General features: G+C 36.3%; 1 protein-coding gene across 1 annotated transcript in view; it reads right to left on the bottom strand.

Annotated features, from left to right (window-relative positions):
* Positions 1-20812, bottom strand: part of ADAM10 (ADAM metallopeptidase domain 10) — a 43206-nt gene continuing 22394 nt past the window's right edge. Inside the window, exons 5-16 of the mRNA XM_082290444.1 lie at positions 13610-13713; positions 12061-12210; positions 10823-10915; positions 10024-10207; positions 8155-8318; positions 6918-7101; positions 5879-6029; positions 5390-5573; positions 4097-4205; positions 3593-3813; positions 2766-2892; positions 1-2284 (exon numbers count right to left, since the gene is read on the bottom strand). Of these exons, the coding sequence (XP_082146570.1) occupies positions 2190-2284; positions 2766-2892; positions 3593-3813; positions 4097-4205; positions 5390-5573; positions 5879-6029; positions 6918-7101; positions 8155-8318; positions 10024-10207; positions 10823-10915; positions 12061-12210; positions 13610-13713 (1766 nt within the window). The 3' untranslated portion in view covers positions 1-2189. The remainder of the gene's footprint in view (positions 2285-2765; positions 2893-3592; positions 3814-4096; positions 4206-5389; positions 5574-5878; positions 6030-6917; positions 7102-8154; positions 8319-10023; positions 10208-10822; positions 10916-12060; positions 12211-13609; positions 13714-20812) is intronic.

A 20812-nucleotide genomic window follows, 5' to 3' on the forward strand; every position in this document is an offset into this window, starting at 1 on the left:
ATGATTTCATCAAGTCTATTTATTAATGCATTTCAAGTTTCAAAAAACCTTACATATCTTTGCACAATACTTTATTTTTTGCATTTTTTAGTAAAAATTTCCAAAGTGAACAAAAAAGAGACTGTATAAAACACAGTGGACATGAAATCGACAGTAGTATTTGTTTCATTGTCTTGAACTTTCTTTCGGCTTTACCACATCTTGACTTGCAGTGGAGAGTTCAGTGCACATTTCTGTTTTCAAAAAACACTTAACTTAGACTCAAAATAAAATAGGGCAGCATTTGTCTGCCAAAATCCTACCACAGGATAACATTACAGGCAAAAAATTTACATGTTCCAAAGTCTACCACACTCAAGAAGTTACTAAGAACTCTTGCTGAATAGAAGTCACCATTTTAGAAATGCAAACCCACTTCCAATCTTTGCACAGTCTTAAAACAAATGTATTTAAAATTACTTAAAAGCAACTACATACACTTCTAACTAGTTAAGATCATTTAGAATTATTTATATCGTCTATTGGACCTGGGGTTTCATGTACAAAATTTGTCTCTAAACCATGTACAAAAAGCTGTATTTTGAAAAAGTTACCACATACTGTACAAGTTTACAAGGAAGAGATCCCATTATATTCTGTAACATTTTTGGCCTTGCTGGCTTGCGTCACATTATGAAAATGATTGTGTAAACCTTATACTCTTAAAAAACAAAACAAAACCAAAAAAAAAAAACAAAAAAAAAACCAACCAAACAAAGGACATCCGTCCAACCCTTAGTAAATTTTCTCCTAAGCAAAGCCAGGAAAATTATAGCCATTTGCATCTCTAATTAGCTTGGTGCTTTTGGGAAACAAGCAATAAATACATCACAAGCTTAAACATTTTGTAATGCCCCCTTTCATCTCCTGCATAGCAGTAAGCACCTTAAGACATCTTTTATTTCATCTTCAAAAATGCCAATTATTTACATTCGTAATAAAAACTCTGGAATGGGACATTGTGCTGTTGAATTTCACTACTGGTATAAATGTGGGAAAATTGGTAGTCCTAACTACAGTTTTAATGCTGCCACAGTAGCTGGGCAAATCACTACTTTAGTGGTTATCAATCAACAGTATCATGCTGAAAAGTTATCCAAACACTTGATAAATTAAAAAAGAAAATAAAACTACAGCTTTTCTTTCTTTCCACATCCCTTAGAACATGAACTTGATTACCAAACTGTAAGAACATCTGAACAGCCCAAATAAAGTGGTTGCAATTTTTAAAACAATTTGAATAAAGGCAGAACTTTCTAATAAAGCATGGAAATATTTGATCAAACTATTCATTATTTCACTGAATAATCAGACAAATTAAAAATATTTATGCTGAGCTACAAGGAAGACACTTACATAAAACATTTTTGAAACATTCTGACATTTGCAAAGTTTGCAGAACACCTGTTAAATCTCTCTAAGACCATCCAGTCTTGTATGCTGTGTCTTAGCAGCTGTTGGATAAAGATGAAATGAGTGCTTGAAACAACTTTGATAATGATAAAAAAAGTGTGATTGGATTCAAAATTGCTGTGTAAAGCATCACAGGACCCTTGACCACTACACACCATCATCCTCTGTTATCCTGAGTATGTCAATTAAACAGTAATTTCTTCATTAATAGCGGAAAAGTTTTATAATACAAAGAAACATCCATATTGCAATTCTCTTGTTTACAATTGCACACAAGTACGGGTGTACGTTAGAAATACATGTCTGCATATAACAATGTATATACATTGACAAGTAATGTCTCCAATGCTGAGGTGGTCTAGCTTCCTAGCCTTGTCTGGCAGTTGAAAAATATATATTTTTCTCAATTCTTGAGTAAAAGTTTTACTACAGCCATATTTGCCTGCAAGTGAAGAAAATGCAGCAATGAAGAGCACAGAAGGGGGAAAGAATCATGATATGCTAGGACTTTGTGCCACTAAATTAAAAATATTCAAGAAGAACATTTCTCTTCTTTTTGAGCTGGAAGATTCTCTCATTAAAAATTAACCACTTCCACTTGTTTTGAGGGCATATCATGCTTTTTGTTTCCTCTTCAATTTTTGAGAGTTAGGCTGGGGACAATGACTTATTAGGTTTTCTTTGGAGTGAGTTTTCCCATTGTAGGCACTAGGAAGAACCAAGGCAAAAAGCTGCAGTCAGCGTCTCATATGTCCCATCTGATAACTCTCTCGGGGCCTTTGCCGCTGTGGGGGCTGAGTGGTTTGTGGTGGTCTCCTCCTTTTTAAAGTGCCTGTTTCAAAGAAAAGTAGCCATTATTAAAATTAATTGTAAAAACTCAAGTTATTTCCAGAAGTATTGCCCTGGCCATGCAAATTAAATACAACTATTTTTCTGGAAGGCTTCAGATTTAAAACTGCAAAGTTTTAACTAGATGAGTAACTGCATGGAGGACATACAGAATACATTTCAGGATCTCAACAGTAGTTCCTTGGACAGGCCAATTCTTACAAAGTGTAGCATGGAATAGGAAATAAAAGGAACTCTGACACTGGAAGAAGTCTTCAAAGCTTTCTTTTGATATACATATTATGTTATAGGAAAATAAAGCAAGAATTAGATTTTCATGAATTGTTTCACTGGCATCAATTCCATTTGTAGTTTCACAGTGCCAGTGCCAGACTAAGAACTATAGGTAGAGACACCTGAAATTTCTCTTTAGAACAAAACACCTGAGGAGAAAACATTTCCCTATAATTAGCTGGAGTACTCACCCGGAAGTGGTTTATGAGGAGGCAACTTTGGATTACTGCTTGGAGTATGAACACTGCATATCTTAATGAAGCCAGCCATTAGCATGATTAATGCAATTCCCATAAGCAACACTGCCCACCAATAAGCCTAAAAAACAAAACCACAACAACAACAACAAGATTTTGTGGGGGCTGGCACACATGAACAAGAGACAGAGGACACTGAATATGGCTTTTCACTGCATTTTAGAAGTCATCAAAAAGCTTTTCTGAAACATCACTGAGAATATGCGACCATAACAGTTTAAAGACTGTCCCCAAACTTCTTCCACATTAAAGCCCCAATACTTCCCTTCCAGTATCAGAAGGGTACTTCACAGAAGATACACTCCAACAGAGCTGGATAAGCCTAAAACAATCTAGAGCTTACACAAAATTGCCTATGCAGCTCTCCAGTGTTTCACTCTAGCTCTTCTTCCAGTACATTATTATTAAAGTGCCATCCAGCACAATAAAAATGATGAATGCTAAAGACCAAAATATTTAGTTCTTTAAAAGAAGTCAGAGCATTCAAATATGAAGAGTTAAAACATGAAAGAACAGTAAACTAAAAATGTGAATGAACAGAGGTAATAACAGATACTATTTATTTGTTTGTTATTTGTTTCCATTCCCTTCAACCTAGCAAACTTATTTGTTGCACACAGGGTGCTTACAGAAAAACTAGTAAAAGGGCTAATTATATTTTGAAGAATGCTGAAGCACTCGCATATAGAGCAACACTTAACTATGAATCTTGATTACCAAGAACATTTCATATTAGACTTGTTATATAAAAATAGACTTACCACAATCCATTCTGCAATATTTTCATATAGTTCTGGATTAAAAATGGCTTTCTTTAATCTAGCTAGAGGGCCATCAGCATCTACTAGCCGACACCTCATAAACACATCACAGTAGCCTTTGAAATCATTACAGGGAGATCCAGGTTGCAAAGTAATGGTTTCAAGATGAAAGTATTCCTGCCATCGGCTCGAGCCTGTGCTTGCACAAGTAGCTGGGTCCACTGAAAAGTGAATACGAATTAATCAAACCATTATTGTATTACAACATCTGTGTACAAATATCCACCCTAGTATTCAATTGTTCAAAATGCTTTTCTAATAATCTGTAAAAACACAAAATACATTATTTCCTACAAAATACAATGCAATGTCTGTCTGAAACTACATATGAAAAAAATTCTCTCAAGCTCTCAAGATAACAAAAACTCAAGTCCAAACACCATGAGCAAATGATTTTTCAGACCCCTCCTGCTCTATTTACACTTATGATCAGACAAATCTTACTTTTTCTCATGCAGCAGACATGGCACAGTTCTCTATCATCCTTGCCATCTGAACTAGCACATGTACACTCCTCCAAACCGTGCTTCTCACAGATAGAGCCGGCACATTGCTGTGGGAGACAAAAGCACAACACCACAAAAATCAATTTCACTTTTAAGCACACCAACATTAGGAAAGATATTAAAAATTAATACCTGAAAGCATAATCATAGGTCTAAATATGCTTATCAATAAAACCAACTGCTTCAATTTTTTTCTAAAGCTTATAAACAAAAAATTATTAGAGTTTTTCAACTTCAATATTTTGGCATATTTTCTCGTTTTTTAGAAGGCGATTTACCCTATTTTATTTTTTAACACAGTATCTTCTTTTATAGCCTCAGAGTACCCTGCAAAACACACACAGCACTACAGCTCACACTGAAACACGACTACTCAAAACCATGGTAAGAAAAATAAATCAAACACATGTATTCACAAATAATTCTCTAGGAAAATAATAAAAATTAATGGCAGAAAAGAGTCTGTATTTAATTTCACTGTGTGAGCATCCTTCAAACTCATAGTTCAGTGTATTTATAACCTTGTTTCAAAATCAGTAACTATACAAAGACAATTCCTCTATCTTTAAGATGGCTATAAATTAGCTGAAAAATATTACAAGCAGTATTTGATTAAAAACCTGGACTGTGGAAAACAGACTAGAGCATCACAAGTTACAGGTCTTTAAGAGGATGATGTTTGCTTGTGTGTGCTTTCAAGTAAACACAGATCAGCTTATAAGAGACTTCCCATCAATATTTCATAGCAACTGCCATGTTTCCTTTAACCCCAGAAACTAATGGCAGTTCAGAATAATTTTAATTCCATATGCTTTCACATCAGTACTGTATGTACATGTTTGGAGGAACTGTGTATTGCCAATAAACGAAATTCAACCTCTGTTGACAGTCTATCCAGTTTTCTAAGTCAACAGAATTACTTCACCAAGCCTGAAGAAAAATGAAAAGGTGGAACCAGAAAAGAAAACACTTTCATAATCCTGATTTTTACAAAAAACTTTAAATGTAACTTTCTCAGACAGTATAGCTACCTTGGGACTTGTTACCTACTTCTTAATCCTTGGTGTACTTTCACTGTTATTTTGACTGACACTAATAAATCAAACATCTGTACTGAAAAAACGACTGAGCTTGCACTCCTCTGCAGTAAGTATACAAACCACATCAATTCACAATACAGTGCTCTGCAATAAACAACATTAGCAGATACATAAGACTGTAAAAACCATACCCCCTTTATGCAAACTTGGGTGTTCCTGTTGCACACTGTGAAGTTTTCTTTGGGTTCAGATACAGGACAGAGAGCACTGACACCATTACACATTCCTTCCTTAGCACAGTCAGAATCATTCCGACACTTATCTGTCCTCGATTTGAAATCACACTGGGCAGTGCAACACGGGCCTTGGCTGGGGCTGGAAAGAAACACAAATTGTGGATGCCAAGAAAAAGCATGAACCATTCCAAATGAACTATTCACCCTGAAACCTACTCCACCAGTCAAAAAATTTCTGATTTGTGCTAATCAAACTGTGACTTGAAAATAATTTTTCCCATGCCAAAATTATGCTTATGAACTTCTCACTTATTTTAAAGCATTTTAAACAAAATCAGTATTTTCATAAAAATGCAGGTAAGCAGATTCAGATTCTGAAATACCCATCAGAGTTCCCACTAAATGCCCAAAATTAAAGTGTAGTGTAACAAACATGCACCATACCTGCAGTTTTTGCCTGGTTTTAACTTGCATTTTTTATCTTCTGGTTGGTTTGCATCGTAACAGCATTCATCTTTACACTGGTCACTGTATCCACAATCACACTGTTCTCCTTGCTCAACCAGTCCATTACCACAGATGGGCTGCCCAGACTCTGAAAAATGCCAGTATATTTATGTACAAAGCAGTACAAAGAATATGCAAATACTTACAAACCTTAACAAGCATCCAGCTAATCACAACTGAAAGAGCCTGGTCAAGCTGGACTTCAGAATACAGCTCAAGTCAACTTGCATTACTGCTTGCCACCCAGCTTAGTCATTCCCACAATTCATACAATTTTAAGCCTCTGAGTAAAAGGTTTTGGCTGATAAGAGTGGGAGTGTAAGAACAAGCTTTCTGCTCAGTCCCCAAAGGAGCTGCATCCTTTCCTGCACTCCTTTGACCGCCAGAGGACCTTAAGGCAAAGGCACTGGTACTGGGGTGAACTGCTCCAAAATCCAAACCTGAGTAGATGTGCAAACCTACGTAAGCACAGACTCACTAAATTTGTGAGAGCTCACACATCAGACTCCAGGAAGAAAAATTAATGCAAAATTCTTTTAAATGTCTAAATAGGATTCCCTGTAGTTTAATATGTGCTTCTTACCTCTAGTCCCAATGAGCATGACTGAAAACAGTCTGACCCTGTTCATTTACTCCCTCCCACCAGGCATTTACAAAGACAGAGAAGAGCCTCCCCCAGCCCTCTCTGCTGCAGACTAAACAGGCTCTCTTGGACTCTCCTCATAAGTCAGATGCTCCAATCCCTTAATAATCCTTGTGGCCCTTTGCTGGACTTGCTCCAGTATGTCCTGCTGTTTCTGTGCTGGGCAGCCCAGAACTTTACATAGTACTGGAGATCTCAAATTCAATTCTTTACTTGCAGAATCTTTCAGTAAATTAAAAAAAATAAGATAAATAAAAATAAATAAAAGAAATTTTAAATTAAGCATTACAGTAATATCTTAGCCATTCTGCTTTCAGGAGGATTAATACATACCAACAAAACAATTATTTCTCTTTTTCTCTAGAACTTGGCTGATATTTCGAATACTACAGATTGAGAACTTATTGTTGTTAAGTTTGTCCCCAGACGTAGCTCTTGCATACATGATATAATTGCCATTTTCCTTCTGTCCCAAGTTCTTGGACTCTCCAGGAGTGCACTCCATTCCAGAATCATGCTGCAAAACAAATATTTTACAACTATCTCAATCATGGCAGGTGCAAAAGTAACCTGGATTTGGTAGCCTGAATGCAGAATTTAAAAAAACAATAAACCATCATCTTATGCTCTCAGATTTCTTTCAATACAAAAACTACATATAAACTCAAGGTTTGATTTTGGGTTCTCTTTGTTCTGTTGTAGTTTTTTTTTTTCCCCCCAACACAACAGTAGCAAGTATCTAATTTCTTAAGTTTCATCATATTTGTATGCTTGGTAATGTACCCCCAAGTGCATGTTCCAGAATGAATACTGACTTGGAAAAGCTGCCATCTCCTAAAAAGAGTGGCTTTATGATCACAAAAGGGTAATCAGCAGTCTCTGGAATAAAAGCAGGAGGAGTTAACAGAAACCACAGTCCATTCCTCTTGTTTGCTTTGAGGGAGGTACAAAGAGAACTTCAAAACAGAGCAGGAGTCTGTCAGCCAGGGACTACATCTACAATATCCAGCATGAGGAATGAAATGCATTCCACGCTGGCAAAACAAAAAGCCTCATGCTTTCAAGCTTGCCACAAACAAGTTGCATCCCTAAATAACTGTTCTGTAAAGTTCTGTTCAAAAACATTCTTCTTGGTATCTTAATTCCCTCCACTTAGATAAACTTCTAAATATAAACATGAGCCATTTGTTGAATAAAGTGTCATCTTAATCAATTTTGCAGTGCTTCTTCCTCCTCTCCAGGATGAAGTACAATACATTTAACAAGATGCGTGTGACGCTACTCTTCATAAAGATAGGGAAGTATTTAGGGAACAATAATAGAGCACCTTTGTAAAGGATTGAACTAATATAAATAAACAATTCACAAAATGCACTATTGCACCAGTGCTGTCAAATAATCATAAAAGGGCTCAGTTGCCATCCATTTTGTTTGTATACAATGTACATGCACATATGCTCATGGAGTCAGGATTCTACTTTCCTTGTTCATAAGAAGTAAAACTTCCATTTGTAAATCACGCCCTTTGAAATGGCTGAGAATGAGTTAACAGATCACCAGTAATACTTACAGGGGAACCAAAGTTATGCCCAACCTCATGTGCAAAAGTAATGTGAGAAACCTTGGGGGGCACATGAGAGCCATAGTTCTGGACAGTGATGATTCCAGTGTTCAGAGACTTCTTCTTACCATCTGAATACAATTTGCTTTTTTCACATATCCCACCAGAGCTTCCTGCATTCAGACAAAAGTACAACAGTCACACATTTAGGGAAAGAAGTGTTACTTACCTACCAACATCCAGAGCAACAAACAGTTTGCCTCTGCAGGTTTACAGACTAAGAGTTCTCTATAATCAATATCAACACAACCTTGAAAGTAGATTTGATTTATTCACACTAATGCTCTCAACAGTGATTGGATACATTCACACAAGAAGTTAGCTGGTTTAGAATAGCTTTTGAGAACTATTTTGGGCATTCACTGCACGGATGAGCGCTTATTTCATCACACATGTAGTACAAGACTAGCAGGGTGCAATGTCCAATAAAAGTAGCCTCAATCTACCTCCCATTTGGATTTCACTGAGTAAAAAAAATCCATGGTAAATGCAGAGATCCTCTCTCATAGTAAGAGCATTTATATAAAATGCCTAATGTTACCCATCTATCATTGTCACGAAAAGTACAAACTAAAGCTGAAAATGCTTCTGATGTGTTGGTTAATGAGATCCATGTTTAGAAGGTTGGCAATCAAGTGCATCACATTTCCTGTTTGGTAAATTCCCAAAATTTTGACTTTAATTTTACCAAATTTTTCCATAACTTGAGTTTTTACTGAAGCATTATTAAGGTTCTAAAATTCAGCTATTCTATTGCTAATGCAAATGGTATCTAAAAATCACTCTAAAGAAGTTTTCCTTTCTGAAGTAAAATTTTGATTTATTATTATTAGTGACATATCCCATTTAATCTATGTCAGCATGTGTGTTAAGGATGAGAATCTCACAGATCATAGTTTTTCTCAATTAAATTTAGCTTTGGAAGCAGTGTTTAGGGACTGCACGTTCCAATTCATCCTGTGCTTGCTCAGTGTATACACCAAAAAAGTCATCAAAGACCAAATTTCTCATTTCTATTCACCATCTGGGCATTATTTTTCTTATGGTTCTTCCACAGTCACTAAGGTTAGTCCACACAGGTCCCTTTAACATACTGCAGTCATGGGTCTATTGATCTCTTACCCTTTATGAACAGTTTCATGTTTCTTCCACCATTACTCAAATTCTGTTAAAGCTCTCAATAATGTTCTCACTAAGGTATCCAGTCTCTTGCAAAGTCTCATAGATTGAGATTTTTTTACATTGAAGAACATACTTTAGACCCAAAATACACAACTAGACTGAAACTAATGAGAATCAGTTCAAGAAGAGTCACACAATAATTATTCTGTTATCTCCCAGAACAAGATCTCACCGATTTAAAAAAAAATTTCTTTCAATACTACCTCGAAAACCTAAAGGTTCTGCAGTGTAGTTCTACTACAAAATTTAAACTGCATAGTTGTAAGCTCTCTTTATATAGAGCAAAAATACTTGTTTCATCTGTCACTTTACTGGTCACTCATACCTACCATAAATAAAAAGCAATCCAAATAATATCACCTTTGTATAACAAAATAAATATGCTTTTCTTTATTGTTCATATCCTGCTCATCAGAAGTACAGAAAGATGAATTGAAATGACACAATATAGTAAAAAAAAAAAAAAAAAAAAAAAAAAAAAAAAAAAAAAAAAAAAAAATCAAATCTTCCAACCAAAATTGTTAAAAGCTAGATTTTTGTGTGTTCACTGTCAGTTTAAAAGATACAGTCTACCTTTCTCCTAGTGCCTACGTACAATACTTTATCTCATAGCACTGAAGGCTCATATAGAATTACCTGAAGGGGCTCCAACCCAAGCCAGACCAAGGACTCCATCATCAAAATCACGGTCTGTAAACACATAGGCCAAGCAATAATCATCATGATTCTGTTCCGAGTTCAGTTCCAGAAACTTTTCCACACCAATGTTAGGAAACCTAAAGGGATTGGAAGAGTCCTTCTCATCTACAGTTGTGTTAATCTAAAAGTAAATTGAAACAAACTGTAAGACAGGATTCATTTCCACTTGCACATGCCAGTTAAGAGGCTTACTGTTGTCAGTACCTTGCTATGTTACGTAGTTAAAGATGATATCTAAAATTTACATGCCTTGACAAGCTACCATCCCAATATTTAGAAAAAAAAGTGCAACAATAAACGAAGAATTTCATTTGTGTAGTACATCACCATTCTCTTATTTCCTTCTATTTCTTTTCCATCAGTACCCAAAAATTTCTATTTATCCTCCTAAATTATCACTTTTACAAGGAAGCCTCAACCTGGATAGCCATTCTCTATTTTAGTAATAAAGTTCTTGGACACTAGCAATAGTCTATTCACCACAAAACAACAGTGCTGAAATAAAGTAAGTTGATTCCCATAGAAAAAGTGACCACAGCTTAGTAACAGAAGTAGTGGGCTTTTGACAATAAACACTAAAACCAAACCAAATAAATGGTTTAGGGCATCATTTACTGCAGAGACACTTGTGCTAAAGAACTGTTACAAAACAATAAGTGAACAGGACCAGGACATCTGAAGAATACAGCCTCCAAACAGCATCAGTCAAGCTGAAAACATTTCCAACACAACTTACTCTGATTCGTTTCACCATGAAGCTGATGTTACGGATCCCTGAAAAATCTGTTGACTGGTAAATTGTGTCAATCGCTTTAACATGGCTGGAAATCTGTCAAAAACAAAAGTATCTACAGTTCAAAGATCTGTGTGCTACACTATAGCTCATCTTAAACAGCAACAGCTGCAAGGCCTACAGTTCCAATAGATCATCTTGTACTCTAGGAACTCTAACAAGCCTTTTGAATTAAATGATGGCCCATGATGGAAATAAATCACTACCAGCACCTGCATCACCACCACGCCAGATACCACCAAGGGGTTTTGCCATTTGCCTTTATTTAAAGACATAATTCCATCAACTTTCAGATACCTGTTTGTGATACCTGTTTATTCACTGCTTTGGTAAGACAACACTGTAGTTCAAATCATATTCAAAGCATTGTATTTCTTTTTTTGGAGGAAAAAATTTACTTGGTAAGAATTATTCTTTCATTTCTGGCAGAACACAAATGTGGAAAAACAAATCATTTACCTTTTCTAAGAGCACACAGAAATGCTAACACTAAAAAGCTGATTTTGAAGGTGACTTCAGAGCTTTGAAAAATATTACTCGAATTGTCTACATAGTGTGATGAATAAATAGTAAAATTCAGATCTGCAAGTGGCAGTGAAACTTCTGACTTCAGGAGAAGTACATTAACATGCTTATTTTTAGCAAATTATGAGCAAAACCACTAAATCAAATTGATCCTTTTCCCAGTTAATAGTATATTGACAAATGAAAAGCATCTGCCTTTAGCTGCCCCTGCTTTTTTAACCATCCACTCTACCAGATACTACAGGAATAGATCTCAGCATCATTAACTCAGTGTTTTGAGCTAAAATTTCAAAGGGAAGCCTATGCGAGTGCTAAAACAGAGGCTTGGCAGGCTGTCAAACAGGACAGAACTCTTCAGGAAATATGTTTCTGAGTAACAATTGAGAACAGTCAGACTGCAAGTCCTGCTCACAGGTGCTAAACACACCACAGCTGCCATTAAAGGAGGCACAAGTGCCCAGGACTATTGTCACAGAAACAGCATTTTTTTAGCAAAATAAAAAAATGCTGTTTTAATTATGTCAAGACCACTTTAACAAATAAAACAAGAGATTATAAAGTAAATAAGCAAAAATACATGCAGATAAGTTACATGAAATTTATCAGGACTACACGAAGTAAAAGCAGGTGATTTAAAACAAAAGGATTGGAAATACCTGTGCGATCACAGCTTCCCTGGTTCCATAATGCTTGTAGAATAAATGATCAGTCTGGATGTACAGCTGACACGTGTTTTTTTCAGCCTGAGTGGCACGCTTTTTTCTCAAAAGCTGTGGATCATCCTTCTTAGGCTCTTCAACAGGCTTCTACACATGCACAGGAAAGAAATACATTAATTTTGTAGCTCTATGTGCTGAACTAGATTACCTAAAAACAACAATGAATTTTCATAAACATACTCCACTAATACAAACAGATTTTCATTCTTTAATTTGCGAAGTTTGATGAATCTTGAATTAAGTACATTATATTCAGTTTTCAAATACTTTGTATGTCATCTTAGCAAAAGCTCTCCCTGCATTTCATTTTATATTACAAAAGGCAGTTAATGTTACATAGATTTTTTTCATTCATGTTATCTTTGGAATTTTTCTTTTTTATAATCCTTTTCTAAGATGAACAAACAGTTGGTAGATTAGGAAAAAAATCAGCACTGGTGGGACTTAACTGCACCTTCCCTAACACCAGTTATTTCAAATTGTAATTATCTTAGTCAGCTACCTCAGCAAACAGAAATGTTTAAGCACTCCAGCATGGAACAAATGGGACACTGAACATGAAGTTAAAGGAACACTGGTTAGTCAAAGCGGTATCTGGTAGCACACTGGCCTTACAGAACTCACTGGTTGATAGCCCTCTCTCTCTCCATGAAGTTTTACAAGCAAATTTTTGGAAAAGCATGTTATTGTTACCAATGCTGAAAAGTGCATTAATGTTGACAATTTCTGGAGTCACAACATAAATAAACTAAGTTGCTAATGCTATTTGACAAGCCATATTGCATAGTTTTCTTGATATATATTTAGCTGACACCACAAAATTATGCCAATATTTGGAACAGCTCAGAACTCAGTCTAAGAGAAACTCAGTAACTTGCTGTTGGAAAAAATATTTCATTACGTGTGGTGCAAACCTGAAGGCAAACCCACTGTGGGACTCTACGTAGGTACACAAGTTCCTTCCACTTACCTCTTACAGCAGCCAATCTGTAATGTGCTGCAACCCCTTCAAGCTTACAGGGTTGTTAGGAAGACCCTCCCACCAATATCATTCAACTTTCCACTGAAATCACTCAGATAATCCCAAGTGTGTTACATTAACATAACCCAAAAATCTAGAAGTTATTACTCTTTAGAACCAATGTATTACTTGGAGATAAGGTATCTTGAGACTCTTCCTTCTCAACTGCAATTAAGTATATTCCTCATTTCAAGCTTGATTTCCACATCCATCTAAAATTCTAATTGTTGAAAAATTTGAGATCATATAGGATTCATTAAGACTCTAAGTAGAACATCTATGCTACAAAAGCAACGAGAAAAAGAATTTAGAAAAATTACGTAAAAGGAAACCTCCAGCAGTAATTTAAGTATCTCACAATGTGGAGGGATGATGGCTCACCAAAAGTAAAAGAGACAACATACAAGAAATAGGAAGTTACCACACTAACTACTAATCAACATAATCCATTAGCCTTTGTTGTACCTCTGTTGTTGGTTCTTCTATACCAGTCATCTGGTACTTCTGCATTCTTTCAAATACTGAATGATCTGCACAACCTCCTTGTGGTCCATATTTATGTGGATATTCTAAAAAGAGGAAGGCCAGGTTGAGTTTTCAAATTCCAAGTACAAGTCCAAAATACGGCTGCATCACTGCAATTTATTCAGTTTGTGTCCAATATTGTGCATGTGGTTTGAGGGAAGCATTAGAAGATTTAAGGTTTATGCAGCCTTTATTCATTAAACTTTTCTACTAAGACATTCTTAGTTTTACAAACAGAACAAAAGTGACATTTGCTTCTTAACATTATTTTCTCAGGCAGCACAAGAAAATACAATGAGCAATGTCTAACATAAAAATGAGAGCTTTTATTTACACATCTGTACCCACTTGCTTCAACTAAAAGCAGCCTTCAAAAAATGACATCACAATGTAAAGTTATTAAAGATCAAGTATACTAAAGACTGCTTGGATAAGAGAAAGGGTTTTTTAATGCTACTTGGTAAATGAGCTAAGAAACCTTGCTAACGTTCTTAGAGGATTTTATTATTTTATTCATCTTCCACAGATTTTTTGGAAGTATTCACATTATGCTACTTAACTACCAATACATAAGAAGGGAATGGATAGAATATGCTAATGGATAGAACCATGGTTTAGTTAACCACTACATGCTAGTTAAACATGCTGGAGATCCAAACTAGTGAGAATATCCTACAATCACCTGTTCAACAACAATAATAGTTGCAATAGTTGCCAGTGCAGACTTTGTTGCATAAGGGAATGTGCTTCAGACACACACGCTAAGGTTTTACTATCAGAACCTATTGCAGATTTGTAACCTGTATTTGCAGAAGCTTCCTCTGAAGATGAGAAGTACTGAATACTTGTCCCTTCAATTTCTTTGCAGACTGGATTCCATCATAAAGTGGTGCCCAAGTAAGAAATAATGGAATACAGATTATTGTAGCCACAAATTTGAAAACTTAACAAGTCAGTTTCTGTAGGGCAAACCACAGTTTTAGCATCTCAACAGAGCGCCACTTTTGTCAGAAATGTGCAAACTTTACCAAGATTTGTTGTTTTTTGGGAGTTGTTGTTTGGTTTGTTTTTTATTTTTGTTTGGTGAGGGGATCCAAACTCACAGAGTAAATAGAACAGACATGTAAGAGTAGACTTGTAAAGCCTAGGCACCAAGGACCTGATGCCCACATTATATGCATTTCAGGTGATTTTGCCCTGGACTAGCTCTAGTCTAGGCTGTGGAGTCAAGGCTTGGCAGCAGCTGGAGCACAGCAGATGTGCTCCCTTGGAGTATGGGCTCTGATATGGTTTCATCTGACAGCTGCCTTTAATTATCTTTGACTCTTATGCCCATTTCCTGCAGTCATACTGCATGATACTGCGAAACTATGTCAATATACAGCTTACCTGGTAAGATTATTTCATTACTTTCTGCATATTAGTTTCCCTCATTTCAATTTCTACCACCACCCAAATACCATTTTTGAACTGCTGTCTCCTCACATTCCTCCCAGCACAATTAGCCCTGGCACAGTGCCAGAAGAATGGAGAGAAAAAGAGAAAAAATATGCTCTTAGTGCAAGTCACCTCACCCAATTTGCTCCAGCACAATAGTGGAACACTGACTTGGCCACAACCAATATTAAACAAAAAGCACCACTCTGTTGAAGTCATCTTGTACTTTCCGGGATCCTGTTTAATACCACTAGATTGGAGTTACAAGCAAAGGACTGTAGATATGATCCTTCCCCTCTCCATCTCCACCACCCCACCCTTTTTTCCTCAAACAAGTATGAAAAAATTCTACTGTATTTAGTCCAATGCAAATTTTCATTACCTATGACCTGGCTTCACACCACCGACTTTATCTCTGCAACAACAGCAGGTTACCTAGGGCCCATCCTGCCTTTCCACCATACACTGCCCCTGCAGAAAACCACTGTACCCTGAAAGCAACTCCTGCAGGAGCCCCACTCCGAAGCATTATGACAACTGACAGAACAGTACTGGAAATAAATGCTCTCAGTGTATAACACAAAATAATCTGTCTTTTCTCTCTATCTTGTTTCCTGAAGATGTTAGGAAATCCCTTAACAAATTTTTTATACTGACTGCCTGCGATTCCAATATTTCTCACTTCAAAAGCAATCTAGTAAGAAACACTTTAAAGCCGTGACAGTTAAAATTACAAAAAACTGAACACAAAACAGTCTGCAATAGCAATTGCTGAGGTTTTGTATGTGCTGGAAAAGACAAATCCCCCACGGATAGATTTGAAACCTCCCTGCTAATCACAGGAGACAGGTAATACAGGATAGTTCACTTTGGAACCATTTCTAACTTACGGGGAAAGCTGCATATGAAATTTTCATCTGCTAAATGCTGAACTGCCCCCAAACTGTGAAGGCACCATTCCCTCTTCATCTTTTGAGACCTCCTATTCCATCATTCCCTGCAGCAGTTCCATTTTTACATTTCTGAAGCTAAGCAAGACATGGTGCCAGATGACTTGGACAGTTTTGACCCACAAGACAGAAGTCTAATGCATGTTCTTGTGAAGCTTTTCAATGTTCTGAGATGTGCCAGTTTTCTGTGCAGCCTTCTGCCAGCTCTTTGAGATCAAGAGCTTCTTAGCCTATCCCCACCACAACCCTGTGAAGTGAAAAGGAAAAAAACATGCCTTCACCACAAATTGATTGCTTACAGTGAATGCAGAGTTGAAGAGAAAGTAGAAGACTATTTTCCAAGAGAGCTACAGAAGAGGTTAACAGCAGATTCCATCTTCTAACTAGAAAAAATCATTAGGCAAAAAGCCCCCAACTTTTTCTGTCCTAGTACTGTCCATTTTTGGTTTTTGTACATCCCGGCAGAATGTTAAAAAATAATAAAGACTAGAATATAGTAACAATAAATCTAAAAACCACCCACAAAATCTTGTCATTTCATGCTTTCTGACAACAATGTCTTATTCTAACTAGATAACAGATGATTTTTAATGATATATACAACTCCAGATGCTCAAAATAAGAATTTTTTCCTTTTAAGAAAGTGTACTACCTTCCACAAAGACATTCCTGAACATTTGGTTTTTCTTCTTCTAATTATCAGTAAATAGTATGATCTGTTAAGCATTTAGGTGAACTACTTAATAATTACTGGATTTAGGCATCTGGGACAAGGATGACATCAAACTTCCATTACAAATGAGGAAAACTCAATTCTTTAACAGCCACAGAGATTTTCCCAATACTAGCAAAAGCAATACTTTCAGAATAAAATTCAAATGCAAGCAGATACAAAAAAAAAAAAAAAAAAATCCTTATTACAGATTTCATTTGCAGCACTCTGTAACACTGTGCTCCTATGACAACTGTCATTGCAATGTGATGAAAAAGAAAACAGGTTCTCATTAATAACACAGTCTGCAATGGTCAGTCCATTTAGCAGATAGGGCTTTGCAAAATTACAAACCACACCACTTTCTGTTCTTAGTGGTATGGTTCTTCCAAGACCATAAAGAATGAAGTGACCATGTTAATTTTCCTGAAGGTCTGAACAGGATCTTCCTGTATACTGTTGTTCTGATGAAATACTGATTTTGTATTTTACAGTATGAAGTCAGGGATACACTTGAAGCAAACATTATTTAAATAAAGTAAATATAGTTCAAATTAAATCCTCAGCCTTAAAGAAATGTTTCCTAAATATCTTAAATCTAAACAGCAATTTGCATCTTTCTAGCCCTAAATTATAAAACAGTTTGATCAAGACTGGTTTAGAAACTAAAATCATTCAACTTGTGTTTCAAGTCATGAATAGAAGGCTGCCTTCCACTGGTCACCAGATCCACTGTAACAGACAAAAGCTGCCTTATAAAGTTGACAATATAATCCCCATTTACAAAACAACTTTTGTTTAACTACTGAAAAAGAACTCATTGAGATGCTAATCATATGTTGCATTGTGGTTTCTGAAAAGCACTAAAAAGCATATTGTTTCAAAAGGCTGAAAACATGGGTGACCAAAAAAATACCCAAATTAAGGCAAAGATGACTTTTTACCTCAGTCTCTCCAGAGTTAGAAATGTGATTATTTTTGTTGCTTTTTTCCTACGTAAGATAGTAGTGGTTTGACTATTTCACAAGAGCTGGCTTTAGATTAGAGCAGTAACAACAAATTAACAACAAACCTACTACAAATCTTAGCTTTTTTGAGTTGTTGGGGTTTTTTAGAGCTGTAGTTCAATGCAAAAATAGGTCTCATGAAAGACAAAAATGATTTAGCTTCAAAAGCACTCTTCAGAAAGAGACAGAAGTAGTTCTATACTCCAGATATTTCAGACAACAGAAATCCTAGCAGCATCTATGATCCCTATGACTAAAGTGACACTATACAATCAGAACACACGCACATCAGACTGCACTGGCAGAAACCAAGAGGAGTGATGGATTTTTAAATAGTGCTGCTCAGACTTCGCACCAGGATGGGCTATTTTCAACCCTGCTGAGCAAGCAGCAATGCTCACTCACCCGGTGATTTGGAAGCCATACTGCATTGCTGCTTTAATGTGGCTCACTGGAATAGATTTAGACCATGCCCTCTGATAATATGATTTTGTTTCTAACTGATGGTTTTGATGCACTAGACTCAAGAGGAAAAACTATGTAAGCCAAAATACCATCACCTGAATAATTAAAAACACCCCGACATATCCTGCTCCCATTCACCTTAATAAGATATTAGTAAGAAACCATTTCATCATTACTTTTTCCAGTTTCCAAAGCAATCCATTTACTTTTCCAACAGAGATCACTCCTACAAAACAGCAGTAGTAACTCTCATAAAATCAATTTATCTGCTTCTTTAAGGCACAGTTCTATTTCTGTCAGTATTCGATAACAGTGAAGAATATTTTTAGTCACTCACTATTTACAGCACAAGGAACTGGGACACAAGACAATCTTCTTCCTTGTCTCAACCTTTGAAAACTGGGCACATCACTACCTTACATCTCTTCCTTTCCTCCTCCCCCTTTTTTGAACAACAGGGTTAGTTAATAAAACCCTTTATGAAGCTGACAGTGACTTATTTACACAAAGTCCTACGTAAGTGGAAGTCCAATATTCCCACTATTGTGAAGCGAACTGTTCAGTGAGACCTGTAAGATCCAACACAAAACTCAGAAGTATGTGTGAATTATTCACAGCAATGTTATGAAAGATGTATCTCAGAGTTTCATGCCAGACTTTTGTAACTTTTTTATTACTTTTCCCCCACTACTCTCCTGCTACAGGAGCAAAGCCAGTAATACTCCCACTGCAGCTGACAGGGAAAACTGCCTTCTCCCCTTTGAACCGACTTCCCCCCTGGTGAACTGACCAGCAATGCTCTGCAGGGATGAAAATGAAGCTCACGCTGCAGCTTCTCTGATAATCAAAAATATGGAATGCAATCCTGTAAAGTTATTCTCAAGTATGGGTCTTGTGAGCACCAGGAAAATACACACTCGTGGGAAACACAAAAAGGTGGAAAAGCTTTTAGGTGTGAGAAAAAAGCAGATTTTAGAAATGAAGCAAAAGAATTTAGGAATCAGCTCTAGCTGCGAAAACTTGAAGATAGAAAAGGATACAATTATATAAGCAAGCAAGGACATTAAAACAATGGTTAGAGTTTCTAGGTTTGGCTGAGATATGTTTTGAAGTTGCAAAAAATATGCTTAGCAAGACAGATAAGTTTAAGCCTAATAATGGAATATTGTGCATTATTATATAAGGCATAACAAGCAAGTATTGTGTACAACAGATGCGTTACTGAAGATTGGTTAAAACAGTTGTCTGTAAATTTTAGAAGCATGCTATTGGCTAAAAAGCTTTTAAGAATGCTTTGTAACAAGGAAGTTTTGGGATGCCTGTGACAGCGTGAGCTTCGTACCACCTCTGTCTCAACTCTGAGACTGATAATGGAATAAAACAATAAAAGGCTCTTGGAATGCCTGTCCAGGCTCCCCGTCCTGTTTGCTGGCCGAAAATGCTGACGCACAGATACTGTTCACAGGATCAGAAGTCAGAAAACAGATACTGTTCACAAATCCAGTAAACGCTTTCATTCACAAGCTCTTTAAAATTATGGAAATTCTATCTGATTTTGGGTTAGTAATCATATTTACAGAATGAGATAACAGGAAGGACAAACATATTTGCTAGCTCACAGCAATTTTAATATACTCACAGACAGCACACTGCCATTGAAAGTTAAAACAAAAACCCACCCAAATTTGCTGAGTTTTTAGTAGAGAAAGATCACTTCTCTTCACTGCATTCACACAAGAGAAGTAATCAAGGAGAGCAATATGCAATAACCCTGTTCTTTCAGTGGCTTACAGCACCGAGAAAATTATAACATACAAATCCAAATCACAGTGAGAAATTTTCCTCATCTAACTTCCTATTCTTCAACACTGCTTTTCACAATGCAGTCTCATTATGACATACTTTGAAAATGATTTATACATATATCATTATCAGAGTGGTTCAAGTCATTTCTAATGATCTAATCCAAGCCTCCTCATCCAATTGCAAATGAGATTTCAAACTCAAGTCTTCTAGGGTTTGCACAATGGCCTGATGGGACATGTTTTTAAATGAAGTTATGGTTTAAATTGATTTTTAAGCAAGATTGGAGTCCTGCAGTGAGCTGGAAAGACAGTTTATTAGCTTCAATAACCAAAAGTTAAACTGACTCTCTGCCAACATCTACTTGGAAGAATTTAGACTTGGAATCGAACTTTTTTGCAGTACTTTAGAGGTTCAGTATAATTTAAGCATCAAACAAAACTGATTTGTATTACATCTGAAGACTGATCATACATAAATAGGCACGTAGAGTGTCGGTGAACTCTGGTGCATCAGTTCTGAAGATGTAGAAGTATTTCATGGTACTTTTTCATCCTTCTGAGCATTTGCCACTAAAGCTAGATTTCTGGGGCTATAGTTGTCAAATTTAAGTACTATTCTCTGTACACTTCCATCAGCTATTGTGTAAAATGGGACATACTGGGTGCTACCACCTCTTCTAAAGAGCTCTCTGAAGGCACATGTGACAGACACACGCAAGGGAAGCTTTTATTTCACACAAATGTCACCCTCGTGAGATATAGGTAAT

This window comes from Coloeus monedula (assembly GCF_965178545.1).
Source record: "Coloeus monedula genome assembly, chromosome: 14".
Classification (NCBI taxonomy): domain Eukaryota; kingdom Metazoa; phylum Chordata; class Aves; order Passeriformes; family Corvidae; genus Coloeus; species Coloeus monedula.